This window comes from Amblyomma mixtum, chromosome 2 (assembly GCF_055824585.1).
Source record: "Amblyomma mixtum isolate Tamu chromosome 2, ASM5582458v1, whole genome shotgun sequence".
NCBI classification, from domain to species: Eukaryota; Metazoa; Arthropoda; class Arachnida; order Ixodida; family Ixodidae; genus Amblyomma; species Amblyomma mixtum.
In genome coordinates, this window is record NC_143013.1 from 187,811,574 (window position 1) to 187,828,899 (window position 17,326).

At 46.1% G+C, this 17,326-nt stretch overlaps 1 protein-coding gene across 1 annotated transcript; it reads left to right on the forward strand.

The window, feature by feature from the left end:
- Window positions 1-16,697, forward strand: LOC149361841 (uncharacterized). Its single transcript, XM_089568169.1, has 8 exons — window positions 1-181; window positions 2,275-2,381; window positions 2,510-2,599; window positions 5,645-5,789; window positions 7,243-7,344; window positions 9,192-9,292; window positions 14,186-14,399; window positions 16,443-16,697. Exons 1-8 carry the CDS (start codon window positions 1-3, stop codon window positions 16,682-16,684), a joined length of 1,182 nt encoding a protein of 393 aa, XP_089424295.1. The 3' UTR covers window positions 16,685-16,697.
- Window positions 16,698-17,326: the final 629 nt, after the last annotated feature.

Genomic DNA, 17,326 nt, shown 5'->3' on the forward strand with positions numbered 1-17,326 from the left:
ATGCTAGCATACGTGAAGTATGAGGACAAATTTCGGGCCGTATTGCCCGTTAATTTGATTAAAGTTTTCGAACCGATTAATGTTGAGGATTTTGATCCCAGCAAAAAAGTGGAGGCTTTCTGGTGCTCAGAAGACCGGAGCGTTCAAGGGTATTACCCGGCCTTTGTTCACGCCCTGGCAGGTAAGTTGCGGTAAAAACATTTCTCTTTTGGCAGTTTTCATTCTGCCGGCAGTCGGGATAATTTCTGGGCTGAAGTTCTCCCGGCACTCGCCTCTGACTGGTTACGAGAGGCGCTGTGAGTACGTTTTATTCACTTTTCAAAGTTCCGATCCTCCCACCAGCACAGCACATTTTAGCTAACGCTGCCAGCAGAAATACGGACTGACACGGCTCTTGCCATTGATCGATTACAGCTTGACAGTAGTCCCTTTGTTATATCTTGCGTCTCTTCTTGGCTACTGAATGCATTTGGGTGCTGTGGTACTGAAGTGAAAACGAGAATACCGCGGGCTCTGTCTCTGTCTGCTCGCGCGCCAACAGTGCTGAGTATCCAATCTGTCAGCCTATACCCTATTAATGCTCCTTTACCTCTAAAACTCTTAATCATTCAAACAGTTCACCGCCTGTGTCTTGGCCACTCCCCCGTAGTGGGTATGTGCCATTCTACTTGAGGCCAACCAACCAACCATAAAAGATCAGTGCTGCTCGAAACAACCGAAATCGGGCGTAATGAATAATGGTTAGCTCCAAGGGCGACAAAAAGTAGAGCTAAGCTTCGTAGAGTTCCGCACGTCCAGCGCAGGTGCAGGTCTGACGCTCGCTAACTGAACCCTCTAAATTACGGTTTCGCGTAACCATGGTGAACGTTGCCCGTGTGCAAGGGTCAAATGGTACACATTATTGTCCTCCATCTTTTAGTCTTTTTGCTTTTATTATTATTATTTCCTTGAGTACGCACTCGGTAAACTGCGCTTCTTTCGACTTTCAGTGCGCTAGAATTCCTCTCCGCGAATGCTGGTTATTATCCGGCTCACATGGTCTGTCTCAAAAAGCAAAGATACGTGGCTGCCTGCAGGCGCTCGAGACCCAAGAAGCAATGAAGTCTCTTTCGCTGAAAATTAGCTGTTGTGACGCAAGACCTACCTGTCTAGAGCGCTTTCTTTCCTGAACGACGACCGCGAAAGTGTCAAGTATCTGTTTTCGTGGTGAAGGGTCTCCCGGTTCCCTGTACCCAATCAGAGGTGAGCGCGGGGACAATTTCAGAAGGTGAATTGTCCAGGCTGCTGGTAGAATAGATACTTCCTTTCCTTTAAGCTTACATACGTGGGACCTTAAGCAACTGAGGGGGCCTGGTACACTTTTTATTTAAAGCGCTCCTGCTGCATGCACCACAGTGTTAGCGCTAAACGTGAATGCTGCTTAGATACCATGCGACTGGAAGCAACGGACGTATCTGGGTGATAGTTTTGAGGTAACCCACATTTATGTGTGCCAGATATGATCTAGCGCACCGGGGCGATGACTTCGTGGCATTTGATTTTGGCCCATCAAAAATGAACTAAGCGCACTCCATTGCGAGGTTAGCAAGCGTAAGAAGACTAAAGGAGCAGAAGAAAAGCATTGTAGGCGGGTTCACCAGGAATCGAACTCAACACTTGACAGCAGGTCGGTGTGGTCAGCACATCACTATGGAGCTTCTCCTTTTCTGCCATCTTAACAGAGCTTGGCTTACCCTTTTTTGCTGCCCTTGGCCCAAACTATGATTCATTGCTTCCGCTTTTGGCTGTGTCCGGCAGCTTGGATTAAGATCTTTTGCTTTAGACTGGTGTTGTTGCTAGCTGAGAGGGGGCCACAAAAAATAACAAAGGGACTGCTATCAAGCTTACAGTGCTTAAGCTGTATCAATAGTAAGTACTTGACTTTGATGGGGACAAAATGAACAGTACCAGGAGGATTGGTGCCAGGAAAAAATGGTAAAATTCATCTTGTGTCACCCTAAGTACCCATTCAGAGGTGAGTGACAGGGGAATTTCACCCTGGAACCGTGAAAATTCTGCCAGCTGCTGGTAGAATAGACGCTGCCATTCATTTATGGAGTTCAGAAAACTTGAGCATGGAGTCATGTTATGATGGCAGGTTTATTAATGTGCAGTGATATACATGGGTTGTTTTCTGCTATAGGACCTGCTATTTAATGCACTCATTGTGTTGCTGTTTTCTATCATGTTCAGTTCTGCTAATGCAAAGTGCCGTGTTTTGTGGTTGTCCTCCAGATGATCTGCAACTCATGCATGTAAAGCTAAAGAACTTGCGGGAGCCATTTCCGACACTAATTGACGTTGATTTAGAGCGCGGCAGCAAGTGTGTCGGCAAGAGAGGGGTGAGTTGTTTCACATATGGTTTAGCATTGTAGTTGATTATGGTTTTTAAAAGTACTTTGGCATGATAAGCGGCATAATAATGGCTTGGAAGATATTACATGTGAATTCATTCTTTTTTCCTTCGCAGAAAGTGCGTAATGACAAAGAGGCAAAACGATGCAAAGCTATGGCTGTGGATCTCATAAATGAGGAGATTATAGAGCACAGCGAATTGGAGGTATGAGTCTTTTGAATGAGTATCGCTGTGCTTTGAGGGGGTATTCGCACGGGGGAGCTCATTGGGGAGGGATTTGAAATACGTAGCTGGCCGTCCTCCTCCCCTTGGGTGTCAGAGCCAAGAGGGGACCAGATGACTGTGGCTTGGTGCACTCACGGAGACTGCTGCAGCTGAGTTGTATTAGCTTGTGCACCCAGTTTCTTGGTTTGCCTTTTCTGCCAGCCAAAACACACTAGGAAATACTGCTTAGATGAAGGCTGTCTGCCAAAGTAATGAGCATTTGTGCTAGCCGAGCAAAAGCTGTACACTCCTGGGGAGGTTGGTGTCGCCGTACTTCCACCCAAAGTCATCACGTTTTTGTGATACAGTGCGCTCCTGTGGCAGTGGCGTGGGGTTCTCCCCGCTCTCAATACCCTATTATTGCTGAGCTTATGCCTATCCTATAGTAAATGTGTCCTTTCGACTGAACTCATTGCCTATTATGTATTTTATGCTTAGGGTCACGGATATGGTGAACAGAGGATAGAGAAATTGCAAAGAAAACTTTCATTGGAAAACCAGACATAAAACACATGCGCACCTTTGCATGCATGAGCAGTTGAGGCAGACTGGGCTTTTTGAAAACAGTGCATAAAGCTGCCTTTGCAGGGCACAGTGGTTGTGCAGGGTACCTTTCTTGTGTAGAAGGTTTTCATGAGCTTGCAAGCCTTGCAGTGAAGAGCAAAATTTGCACTGCTACCTTCACGTTTTCAGTGTGCTTCCAGTCTATTGTTCATGTAACATCTTATCCGGCTTCTGTGCAATTCGCTGCATGTGTAGAGAATTCACAAACCAGTTTGTTTGTTTCTTCAGGCATCTAGGTGATATGTGAGGACACAGCTGTGCAAGCTTGCTCGGTGTTGAAAGAACTGCATATTATTCTGATTAGTCACCTTTTTGAAGTTACCCACTACGGTGGCTTTGGTGTTTTATCCCAAGATCGCTAGTTGGATGCTGCAGTGACTGTATTATTGATATTTTGATGGAGGTGAAATACAAAAATAACTATTTTGCTATGTCAGTGCACATTAAAGAACCCCAGATGGTCTAAATTAATCTGGAACCCTCCACTACAGTGTCCCTCATAGCCCATTTGTTGCTTTGGGACGTTAACCCCCGCGACTTAGTTTTGTTTTGCCTTTCTGATGCTTTGGGTAATGCTGTGAATATGCAGCTCTAGCCTGGCATTACCCTTTACAGTCCTTGCTGCTTTGTTGCTTGTGCCAATGTTTCCCTTCATGAGACGGATGCTCTTGTGTGTTGATAGGCGATTGATCTGGCTATCTGCAGCTAGTTTCTGTGAATTTGCCATGGCAGAAGCACATGTTAAGCCAAAGACAGATACGGGCAATAAAGCGGTAAGGGCTGTGAAAGAATCAAGTTAATTAGAATCAAGGTCTATATTAGAATCAAGTTGATAATTAGAATCAAGTTAAGGTCTGATCGAGGTTAAGCTGATCTGATGTGTTCGTTCCGAAGGTGTAAGCTGATAAAGACGACGGTGTACAATGCACGCAGCGCAATAGTGTGTTACATTTTAGTTTTTTCCTGTTTGGGTCTGCACGCAACCCTGGCCAATTTCCCACCGTGGTTATGTGCGATCGTTTTTGAGGCAACAATAACAAGAACACGAGGCGTGATCGGCGGCTGCGATAACACGGTGCTCTCGTGCAGTGGCCAGCGAAGCTGATCCGATTGCGCTGCCGGGGGTTTGAAATTTCCAGTCGCGGCAATATTTATTTTATTTCGGCACCTTTAAATTCAGGGACGCCACAAGATTCTTGGCTAGGTTTGACCCCGTGGAGTGGTGCGAAAGCACCAGCACCACTCCACGCTGTTTGAAACAGCCTGGGTACAGCTGTTTGAAACGCAACATCGTCACAGACTCGTGCCCAAGTACGCTGGTAGGCATTTGAATATCCGTAGGACAGCGCCTGGCCTGACTTTCAGCTTCTCGGGTTGCGGCGACACTGCTTCTCCGTTGATCACAAACTCGTGAGACCAGAGCCGTAGGGAAAAATGCCTCTCGCCGACACGGACATGCTTGGAGTCGAAGCTAAATCCACCGCTTTCCTGTCGGGGTATAGCCTGCTTCCATATTTTACGCTGCTTGACGTCGCTCGGCAGACAGAATAGCGAGGCCTTTTCCTGCGTACCTCCACAGCCAGAGCGGCAACCTGTCATGCAGCAAGTATTCGGCATCACAGGCTTGCGCGTTACGTGCACTGTACTTATTTTGCAAACGAAGGCAAAGTGAGAAGAGAAAATTGTTGCCGCACCGCCGGTGTCCCATTCCACCCGTAGACTTCCGGCTGTAGAGGTGCTCGTTTCCTCACGCCGTTGCCTCCACATGACTCTTAGCGCCGCCTCGTGGAAGGCGCGGTTAACATATGAAGCTCTCCCATAGCGTTACGGAGAAGTTTCATGACCCTAAAAGCATTGAAGGACTATGGTATACCGTACCAGTTCTCCCAGCCTGAAGCAAGCGTGCAGAGCTGTGCCCTCATGTCTTTTGAAGAGACAAAAGCTGAGATGCCTGAAGACACATGCTAAGTGGTTTTGTAATTGTGTTGTGCATGTCATGCATGAAATTTTATAAAACTGAAGCTATAATTGCAGAAGGCCAGATTGGACGCTATGTTGATGACCAACTGGGAAGCGCACGGAAGGCAGCAGTGCAAATTTTGCTGTGGTCATCCTGGGCATAAAAATGGACCAGGCAGGTATCAAGCTCATAGAGGCCTTTTACACTAAGGTGGTGGTCAACTGCATAAATGATAAATTGTGCTTTCTGGTGCAGAAATGCGGGTCTGTTTGCATCCGTTTCAATAGGTGCTATTTTTTAGGCTTCTGGATGCCATGTAAAGCTGCGGAAATGCTAGTGTGCGTTCATGACCTTTCTTTCTGGCTTTCTAATAAACAGTTAAGAGAAGCATTTGTGTCACCTCCTTTTGATTGCCTGTATTGTGCTATAACTATAGTCCTAAATGCATGGTGTTTCAGCAGAATGAGGCGGTACAACAAAATAAGGGGGGTGAACTTCAAGAGGCTTTAAGCCGCAAAGAAAAGGAAGTGAAAAGGCTGCGGAAGGAGCTCCGAGAAGCCAACGCATTAAACCAGTGCCTTACAAGAGCCCTTCTGGATAAGATCGGTGAGCATGCACTCGTTTATTTTTTTTTTATGTACAAGTAGCATAGTAATATTTGCTCGGCTCAGATTTTAGGCATCAAGTGCAGATTACTGAGCCTGATACACTGGTTGTACCACGTAACTTTACTCAAAGATCAAAAATATCCAATGCGAATAATGCAACCTGGACTGCGGGAAAATGTTTTTGCCATTCTATGCCACTTTTGCCAAGCTACTGAGGCTATGAGGGACGCCGTAGTGAAGGGCTCTGGAAATTTTCTCTTGGTGGTCTAAACTTGTAGCTCTGAAGTGAATGGTGCATTGTACTGTTCACGAAGCGACCTGCAGTATCTTTCTGAGTGCAGTCCACGCCCCCACATAGGGAAAAAAATTAAGCTTCTTTGTTCCCGTGTTTTGAAAACTTCTGTGAGAACATACACATTTAGTGCAGGTTGCATTCTGTTTATTCTCCCGTCTGACACTACAGCACTGGCTCGATGAATCAACCGAAATACAAAAGACAAAGACGAATTTGATTTGCCATGGCCATTGCTTTTTGCGAGGCAGTAGTTTGCAGCAGCGCAAACAGCTTGTAGCAAAAGAACTCGTATTTTTTCTGGGCAGGTGAAGCATCTGTGTTTTGATTAGCTGTGGTACTTGAGAATAAATTCCTAGCAGTGAAGTGTACTGCAGATTTGCACCGGTGGCGACAGAATGTATACTAAACTGCGCCTTCACCACCCACTCTTACTTCTACTGCGTATCTGTCGGTTCATAATTGGAGAATTTTCGGCTGTACACGGCTCGATTGGTATGCTGAGGCACCAACGCATTCTTCTCCATGTCTCTAGGGAGAAAAGAGAATGAGCACATGCAGCTGACCTAGCGAGAAGCACCCTTATGCTGCCGTCTGGTTGCCTGCAGTACCCTCTTTCTGGCACCTCGTGCTCTCACCGCCAGGTGGTGATACAATCTACAGACATTGCGAAAAGTTACAGCAGTGGCTTAGTAGTGTCGAAATCTTTTTCATGCCCAAGCATGTTTAATGTCTGTGCATTGGGGTGAAAGCACTTGGGATTTTACTATTGTGTGCACTAATGTCTTGACTTAAGTAATAATGGTGTTCATTTCTGACTTTCTTAAAGAGGTTGCACGAGATACAACTCAACAAGGAGGCACTATCATTGCTGAAGTTGTTATGGCTTCTTCTTTGGATGCGGGTAAGGCTTTTATGCCTCTGCATTTGTTCATGTTGAAATACAGTGGTAATATAGCTTATTATGGCTTGCTTGCAGGTAGTGGCCTTCCACAGGAAATGGTGCCAGGTGTACCCAGTAACACAGGTATGTTCCTGAATGGAACTTTGAGACGGGGGCTTCTTGCACACCTGGAACCTGGTTGAGCTATATTAGCTGTCTTTCTTGGAACAGTGAATAGCAAGGTGTTTGTGATGGGCAGAAGATTAGTCACAGATTAAATTGCTCACATGTCTGCTGTCCTTGCAGGGAGTAACGCCACATCATGGCACAGTGGGTTGAGTACCATTGCCAGAGATGTGGAGGGGGCTCAACATAGCGGTAAGTGTGAAGCATGCTTTTGGGTGCTGTGAGGCTGCTTGCTGCTGAACATGACAGTACGTATGAAAGACGTTCTCGATTGTTCTGTATTGCTTGAGGCTGCTGGCTGCTGAATATAACAGTGTGCATGGAGCATGCTTTTGGATGCTTTGAGGCTGCCTGCTGCTGAACATGACAGTACGTATGAAAGACGTTCTCGATTGTTCTGTATTGCTTGAGGCTGCTGGCTGCTGAATATAACAGTGTGCATGGAGCATGCTTTTGGATGCTTTGAGGCTGCCTGCTGCTGTAATTGCTTTTCTCCTACGTCATACTGAAAACTTTGTTGAGCTCTACTCTGACCTAGCGGTAGGGTTTCATACCACAGTCAGTGTCAAAGTGTAAAGTGCTTGAGGGCAGGCAGTAGAAAGTGAAATCGCACAACAGCTTATTGTTTTCAAGTAGGTATGTCTAGCTGTACTCCTTTCACGCACGAGGTACAAAAACACCTCTGCGACAGGATGAAGAAGGAAGGAGAAGTGCTACTAAGAACTGAAAGATTATTGGAAAAGGAATTTTACAACCAGCAGCGCATTCAAAGATATATCAGCTAGCCCAACTTTCGATTTGATACATGATGTAGAACGCTATAAAATGTACGGAAGCGGGCCACTTGAAAAGTAGGTTTTACTCTGCGCTCTTTTTGTGGTTGAGTGGTCAGGGGCATAACATTAGAGGAGGCAACAGCGTAACTTTGAAGAAAGCAACAGCGCATTTGGGATTCGTAGGTTTGAATCTGCCTTGCAATAATTTTTTTTGCATTTTTTCGGCATTTTTATTTGTTGTCATTTCATTTTAAAATCGCTTTGTTCAAAGAAGAGTTGATTGTAACAGTATGCAGAAGTGAACTGCATGTATTAGTTTCTTTCACGCATATTGTATCCATATGTCTAAATTGAAGCGCTGCATATGTACTTTGAATGTACTTTCTATGTCGTAGAGAGGCAGAATCGCCCTTAACTGCATGCTGTGCCCTGTGATACGCAAGTAAAAACGTCCCTCTCATAACGCAGTGTTAAGGATTATCACAATCACACTGCAGGTGCTGTAACAGAACAAAAAAAAGCCTATTTTATAACCTTATAACTTTTTTAAATGCTACCTCTACGTAGAAGGTAGCAATTCTTTTCATTATATATGGAATTTAGTGCTTAAATGCTAAACACTACCTCCACATACATTTAAAAAGAAAGCTGCTACAGAAACCTTTTTGAAGGTTGAGCTGCTGCAGGCGTGGCTTTCAGACAGGGAAGATGTGATACTAAATAAGCAAGACTTCCTTTAACCCTTTGCAATAGCTTAGGACGAGGAAAATGTACCGTATCATATATGGTACACTATGCATTCAGTTGTCAAGGAAGATTGTGTGAATCTTTGCTCTTAAACATTAAGTAGTACTTTGGTCTGTTTTCACTTACCCATATTGCATGGATTGCCTAGTAATCTGCATGTAGATTTCTCTCAGATCTTGAAAGATTGCTTGTCTTGTATCACAGCCTGGAGTATGTGTCATTTGTTGTGAATCTTCTGGAATTATGATTATTTCTCACTGTGGTGTCCTAGTGAACACATTCTACTAGAATAGCATGTTCTTGAGCTATGAAATATGACAACAGCCCAGCACAACAGAAAGCTGGGCTGGTTGGAGGCTGTTCACGATGTATTTTATGGGTGCAAACTTTACAAAGATGCAGAGGGAAGTAAGGAAGGCACTGTGAGTCCTGTGTCTTCCTTCTGTGTCTTTGTAAAGTATGCACCTACAAATACATCATGATTTCAATTCTTGTCTGAGTGTGCGCACTTTGCAGAGGACAGCCATGGAACCGAGACTGCTGGACCGTCTCTTGATGAAGGCAATAGGGAGGTGATTGAGAAGCCTGTGGCCTTGTTTGAAGCTGTGGATGGCCAGGTGACGTAGGACAGTACTTTATTTAGTGGTATGGTACATGGGCCGTAATGTCTCGAGGTGACACAATCTGTGAGATGCGTAGTGGAGAACTCCAGATAAACTTAGACCGCCTGGAACGCTATGTGCACTGGTGATGCATAACACAGTTGCTTTTGCATTTCACTGCCATTGAAATGTGGCCCCACCTGCCAGGATTCAGTCACGCATCGTTCTGTTCGTCATCTGGATGTCATAGCCACCATAGCTGCTGGTGTTTTATAAAGCTTGTGCGTGTTGCAAACAATTTTAACAAGTGCCACTGTTGAGCACATAGTAGTCTGCATTTCACAGCTGTTGATGAACTTCGGAACATGAAAATTGTGGCAGGTATCTTCCTGGTTGGGGGAAAATAACAGAGGAAAGACTGTGACATGCTCTGACCAGTCTCATGAGAGAGCCGATGGTTCAGTGCCAACGTGCCATCTTCAGGGTTGACTGGGTGAAAGCAAGAGAGACACTTTTAATCTTTGGCCCACTGCCATCACCACTGTGTGATTTGACCTGGGGTACAAACAAGCCGTGTTCGTGGGGCGATGGGGTGTGGATTATGTGGCGTTGCGAAGGCCATGCACATATGCTGGTGTAATGGAGCCTTGGGGAAGATTTATGCTTCTGGGGGTGCCTTTTATATGTGCAAGGATTCTATAAGCTGCCGCTTGAGTAAGTTGGGTTCAGTGTCAGCTACTCTGGTGTGCTCGGCTGATGTGATGGTTCAATTGCTCGTTATGCTCTACGATTGGACTGCACTTTCGTTCGAAGTTTCACACAGCATTCTTCTGCTAGTGAAGCCTTTGTGTAAAATTCTTCCTTTTGCCGATGTAGCTGGTGGAACAGTAAGTTCAGGGATTTAGTAGATGATGCGGGATGCTCGTTCGATGCGCAATCTTTCAGCAGAAGCGGGAAATGTCCAATGGTTGGTGATGCACCTGTTCCCTGGTTGCGACACAGGCAGGCTGATGTTTTATTTGTGCCTTTGCCATTCAGGATGGTGGTACGAGTTGTTGTGGCTTTGGCAATTTTTTATTTTGATTTGTGGTCAAGCTGTTGCGCGAGCTGTCAGAAGAAGTTCTTGTAGCCGTTGTGGTGGAGAGCAGTCTTAACGCTGTCCTGCTGCAGCTTGTGGTCGATGTCTGAGAAGCAGATTGTCTTGGCAGTCGTAAAGACCATGGTTGCTTTGTGGGTGGTAGGGTGATTTGAAGTGAAATTTAAGCAGCAACCAGTGCAGGTAAGTTTTCTGTTGACAGAAAGTTGTAGTTTAGGTCCTTTTCACTTCACTAGCGCGATGAGAAACAGGAGGCTGTTGCTTGTCTCACATTGCAGGGTAAACTTGAGGGCCGGCTCATCAGGCTTGAAGTGTACCAGAAACTCTTCCACCATGGACTTCTTCGGGATGGTAAAAGAGTCATCCACGCATTGAAGGGATACCTTGGGTGTGTTCGTGAACGAACACAATCAGCTCCATCACCAGGTTTGCAGGCATCACCGTGATTGGCACTCTCACTGCAGCACTGCTGGTTTGCCTGAAGAATTTTTTAGAAGTATGTGCCACCCCATGCAAAACTCCAGCAATGTGCACTATTCTGCACTGAAGCAAGTCCTTTGGGCAAATCGGCGGACTGACTTGCCTTAGCATTAGCCGAGTTATGCCAACTCCTGGAGATTTGTTTGGGTGGCATGTACTTCTCTTTTACAGGAGAATTCTTCAGGCGATCCAGCAGAACGGCAATCAGAGCACCACTCACGATGGCAGCTGCGAACCTGGCATTAGAGGTGACTGAGCAACAAGCACTGCAGTATCCATGAATGGCTCCAAGGTATTCCTTTCAAACATGGACAATTGTTTTACCATCCTGAAGAAGTCCACGGCAGCAGAATTTCTGGTGTACTTCTACCTTACTGGACCGGCCATCAAGTTCAACGTGGAATGCAAAACAAGCAAAAGCCTCTTGTTTCTTGACGGGCTATTGATGTGAAAAAGACTCCACAAAAAACCATCCTCAAGGGACTGCTTAAATTTCTTTTCAAATGAGCCTACAACTCACAAAGCAACCATGGGCTCCACTCTCCTGTCTAAAGCCAAGACAATCTGCTCCTTATACATCGAGCACAAGCTGGAGGAGGGAAGCATCATGAATGATCTCCACCGCAATGGCTGCACGAAACAGTTTTTCCAACGGGTAGTCTCACGAGAAACCGAAATGACAGAAGGCAACCGAAGCCACCAAGCAGCCCACATCGCCATCCCGCATGTGAAAGGTACAAGTGAAATGCTGGCCCACCTGTTTTGTAAGCAGGGAATAGGTGTGTCACCAACCACCACCAACCAGTGGGCACTTCATGCCTCAGCCAAAAGACTGCACATTGAAGGAATTTGCACAGCATTGCTTACAAAACCCCCGTACTGGTTGTACCACCAACCACATTAGCAAAAGGAAGAATTTTGCACAAAAGGTTCACGAGCTAAAGAATGGTGTCTGAAACTTTGACCAAGAGCGCAGTGCAATTGCAGAGCATTGTTAGGACTTGGTTTATGTATAGACTGATCATGCCAGAGTAGTTGACACTGAACCCTACCCAACCTATTCAAGCAACAGCTTATAGAATTCTGCCATACACAAAACACACCTAGAAATATTTACCAGTCCCAAGGCTCCTTTCCTCAGCGTACATACATGGCCTTCGCGATGTCATAAGGTCCGCACCCCACAAACACATTGTTCTTGCATTAGCTAATGTCACTCACACTGTGGTGATGGCATTAGGCCAAAAGGTTAGAAGCACATCCCTTGCTCCCACCCATTTCACCCCGAGGAAAGTACCGAGTCTGCGTAGAAATGTTGGTTCTCTCCATGAACTGAATTGCATGAGTGAAGTACACAGAATAAGCTAGCTTTCTTTTTACTCCATATCTTTATGTAGCCTGCTGCAAAAATCTGTAAAGTGAGAACAGCTGATGATAGCAGGAGTGCCATTTCAGGGGGCAGTGGCTCCTCTTGTCCTCGTCACTGCAGTTTTTTGGTAACGCAGTGAGGCACTTTTTTTTCTCTATTTTTTTACAAGTCTAGAAGAGGGTGGTGAGGGGCTAGTTGGTATGACATTATGAGAACAAAAAGTAACTGCGCAAAAGGACGGGACAAGAGAAAGAGAACCACACGGGACAAACGCAGACTGACAACTGATTTATTCCACCAACTCCTCTTTCCTTCAGCAGCAAAGCGCATGCGCACCAACCCCCAAAAACAAAAGCCATGCTCATCTCGTGGAATCAAGGAACTCGAACTCCTTGTGGTACAGGTGTACTTAAGCATCGCTAACACACTTGTCAGGCCCTAATCTCGCGATTTCCAAGGCCTCGATAGTTTTCCCTTCTTTCTTATCCCTCGAGCGTCCGATAATCTTAGTTCTATTGAAAAGCGGATTACAATTTTTGTCATCATGCTTGCAAGTGTGACAATGCTTTGGCAGATGCTGCCCCCTTGAATCATCTACGGAATTTGCGTGCTCTAATAATCTAATGTTGACGCAGCGGCCAGTTTGCCCTGTGTAGAACCTACCACAACTCAGGGGAATCTGATAAATTACATTGCATGTACACTGTACGAACTTATTCCTGTGGTTGATGCCACACACAACCTTCTTTTGCTTATCTTTTCTCGCCAAATTGCACAAACGCGACAACTTGCAAGGTGCAGAAAAAATGACCTCAACGCCGAATTTTCCGGCGACCCTCTTCAGGCCGTGCGAGACCCTCTAAACATAGGGCATAACTTCATACTTCCGCCTCTCCTGTGCATCCGCCCCCCGAGGTTTTGAGTTTGGGCGGAAGGACTTCAACAGGGACTCAGAGACAGCCTGAAGAAGGGCCAGCGGAAAACCAGCAGACCTAAGGCGATCAACTTGAGCCTCAAAGCTAACCTGAGCCTTATGTGGACAGGACTTGGCTAATGAAGCCCTGAGGCAAGTTGATACAATACCCCTCTTGACCAGCTTCGAATGGCACGAGTTAAAGGGCAGAAGTGCCTTTTTCGACCTAGGCATGTGTGTGTCAGCCTCTTGAAGTGTGTCAGTCTGCGTTTGTCCCGTGTGGTTCTCTTTCTCTTGTCCCGTCCTTTTGCGCAGTTACTTTTTGTTTTCATAATGTTTACAAGTACCTGAAACAGTTTAGCCCATGCCTGTTTTTGTTTTTATTTGATGTGAGGGGCATTGCGATGAGACGTAATGGCTACCCAAAGTATAAACCACCTTCTCCCTCATCATGAATGATCTCCACCGCAATGTAAGTTCATTGATGAGTGCTAAGCTTTTCCTACAGTTCTCGAAATTAGGAAGTGTGCTGTTGACAAATCGGATCTTATCATTTGCCAGATTACGTCCACTGGAGAACAAAGGCCTTTCCTAATGCTTTTCATCCCAGTTTTCTGGGATTACCTCTCCACGTGGCTTTTGGATGCCTCTGGCTGCATTTCCTTTCATGGAGTTTGCTGTATTACCCCCGTGAGCATTGCTTATCTGTTCCATGCATTTCAAGTTCTCCCCCAGTCCATCTTTTCTGTTGTGCTTGGTCAATAATTGCCGTGGTGGCTCAATGGTTATGGTGCTCGACTGCTGGCCTGAATCAAGCGGGTGTGATCCTGGCCACGATGGTGGCATTTCGATGGAAGCGAAATGCTAGAGGCCCCTGTACTGTGCGATGTCAGTGCACGTTAAAGAGCCTTAGGTGGTCGAAATTTCTGGAGCTCTCCACTGTGGCGACCCTCATAGCCTGAGTTGCTCTGGGACATTAAATCCTGTGAACCCAACCTTGGTCCCAAATTGTGCTCGCAGTGCTATTGGTACTTTTATCAAATGGTGCAGGTGCTAATAGGGCCACAGCTGTGGATGCCCACCGAAAAGTGGGCGTATGTAATGAAAAACACCAGCGACGCAAGGTGTTGCTTGGAGCTGTCACGGCATTTGTGGTCACCGATTGAAGCTGCCGAGCGCAGCCTTACTGGGCAGCAGTGCCGCTCCATGGCTACTGCAGGCAGAAAGCTTCCAGCCACTCCGGAGAAGGTGGAGGTGATAAAGAGTAAGTAAATCGAGGCTGCTCACTACTATTTTTTCACTTACAAGTTGCCCTATATTTCACCCAGTAGTTGTGGGATGCTGCATTGTTGTGTTAAACCTGGTACACGCTGCTACAAATTGGTGGTTTTTGATGAAATTGCGCTAAGGCTGCACCAAAGTACTTTTCGAGCAACTAAGAGCTGTGACAAATGCGAAGACGTGGAGGCTACCGCCTGTGTAGACAAACATGACCCTGGCTGCTTCTACCAACATGCAACGTGAAAGGTGGCCTGCAGAATCCAGTGCTGTCCCATTTTGTTTCCTAGCCCTTAACTGCCTACTATTTATATGCACATGGTATGCTCACGTTTTGCACATCTGTTTCGGTGGTCTTGCCAACACTGTCCAAAGTGAAGATGGCGAATGAACATGCAAAGGAAGAATTGCTTTGAGAAGGCTCAAGCAATGCCAAATTTGGATCCTGCTAGATTTCTCTAGCTTTTGTGGAGCACTGTTGTGTGTATGTTAACTGTAGGACTGTATGAAACGTTTGCGAACGGATGACTCTACGGACCTCATTTATGCTCGCTGTTACAGCATCGTAGGCATCCGAGCTTCTGGTTTGTTTTTATAGTGGAACCGCATTCCAAATTTCAGCATTAGAAAGTTGGTTCATATAAATAGGAATTCTAACTAAACTGAGCCACTGCTAATGATAGGGCGGCATTCTCCGTGGGTTAGCATACGATGACCAGATCCCTGTGATCTCGCATGCCCAATATGCATGCTTGATCACTAGCTTGTGTTTTCTGCCACGTGAGCTTGAATTGTTACGGTGCGAGGAAGGTCGAGCACAGTTTCTTCATCAGAGACTTCAGGAATCATAGACGTATGTTGGAAGCACACGGCAACACCGGACCCCTCAGTGGAGAAAAATAGTAGTGCTCCTTGAGAAGACGGCTTCAAGGAACCTAGGCTATGCCACGATACAGAGACAGTGCAGTCACACTCCTGGTGCAGCATTATCTCTCTTAAAGGAGCATGGACACCCATCTTTCAATTGATGTGTTATACATTACAATATTGGTTCACCTCATGGTATTCACCTTCGACTGCTAAATACCGAAGGGGCTTTGATTTGAATTTTTACAGCTTTTCTGGACGTGCATGACTCTCATATTTTGCAGAGGTTATCTTTGATGCGTCATCTGTGCAGCGGGTTTGTTTGTCTAAAATGTCCAGACCCCTGGTCAGTGGCCCTTGAAGAGCTGGAATGACAGCAAACGACATATCAGTGGTTATATTGCAGTTTTTTCATACCTCACGTGGACTAAACACTTTAAATGCATCACAGCCATTGTTCGGTTAATGAAACTGAAGCAGCAGTGGTCCTAGGCAAATACAACGGGGTGAAATTTGTATTCTTATGTCTGATGCATCGTTTGAAAGAAGAAAACATGCAACTAAATTTAATATCTGTGGTCCTTCAATGAAGTAGTGAGCGCTCTAATCCGGGAACTACCTCTGTAACCAGTGGTCTGTTTATTCATCCTTGCTTTCTTTCCTATACTGACCCTTCAATCGGTGTGCATTTGAGAACATTGAAATGAATGAGTGCGGTCACACGCTAATACTTAAATCCCTGCCTGTCCTAGGTTTAAAAAGAAACCATGCAAGCTAAAGTGGTATTGAAGAGGCTGAAGCGATAGTGAAGAAGACAACTAAATCTGTTTGAAGACATTCCCTGCTACTTTTGCTGAAAAAATTTGTGCTTTTGGGTGCATTTAAAAAAGTGTATGCACACCTGCCCAATACGACGTCTATCCTGCACTGTTCAAATCTTTGTGCAACATGTCATTTTTTAAACCATGCTACAAGTTTGGTTGAAATTCCCTCTCCTGTGTATTCGAACTTTTACCTTCCTTTAATTCTCACTGGTAGAAAGCATGAGGTAGTTGCTCCAGATTGAATGTTCACCTGCTAGAAATTTCCAAGTTGCAAAATCCTTTTGGCTATTCTCACCTGAGCACTGAGTGAAACTGATTAAATTCTCTTAATTTTTCAGATTGCCTGTCTCATTTTGTTGAGAAACACCCTCTGCCGGAACCGCCGAAGGACCATCGAGTGGCTGCCGTGCGGAAGCACCTGCGGAACTTCTTCACTGAGGCAGGCCGCCAAGGCAAGAGGGTGCGAGGTGCTGCTGCACAGAAGCCCCAGCCAAACCCAGCCGAACCAGCTGTTGCACAGGAACCCCAGCCGAACCAATCAACTGAGGCAGGCCGCCAAGCAGAGTGTAACTTAGAATAAACACTCTGCTACCATTCAACCTGAGGTTTTAGGCACTTACTGCAAACATGGCATTATAGTGCCAGTTTGCCATGATGCATTCATACTGCACGTACTACATGCCGTAATTCTGCTGTGGGCTCCAGTCATAAATTAGCTTTCGATTGCAGACACATCAGTCATGTCCAAGTGGTTATGCCTTTGCCTAATTTTGTTGTAACCTGTGCATGATTTATACTCTATACTGGGCGTGCATGCCCATCATTAAGCAAGCCCGCTACCCTGCACACCTGTTACCCTGCATGCCCACCACCCTGCATGCCCACCACCCTGCATGCCCACTACCCAGCATGCCCAATACCCTGCATGCCCACTGCCCGGCATGCCCACTACCCGGCATGCCCACTGCCCGGCATGCCCACTGCCCAGCATGCCCACTACCCGGAATGCCCACTACCCGGCATGCCCACTACCCGGCATGCCCACCACCCGGCATGCCCACCACCTGGCATGCCCACCACCCGCCATGCCCACTGCCCAGCATGCCAGTACCCAGCTTTCCCATCACCATAATCCACTATGATGCTGGATGCCGGGTTCCAGTATGCCCAGTATAGTCATTTTTCCAATAGGGTGGCGTGTCGGTATAAGCACTCGTTTTCA

Coding starts and splice junctions, on each gene's coding strand:
- LOC149361841 (XM_089568169.1), top strand. CDS start 1: ATGCTAGCATACGTGAAGTATGAGGACAAATTTCGGGCCGTATTGCCC. Junction 2,382..2,509: donor AGTGTGTCGGCAAGAGAGGG/GTGAGTTGTTTC, acceptor TTTCCTTCGCAG/AAAGTGCGTAATGACAAAGA. Junction 7,345..9,191: donor GGAGGGGGCTCAACATAGCG/GTAAGTGTGAAG, acceptor CGCACTTTGCAG/AGGACAGCCATGGAACCGAG.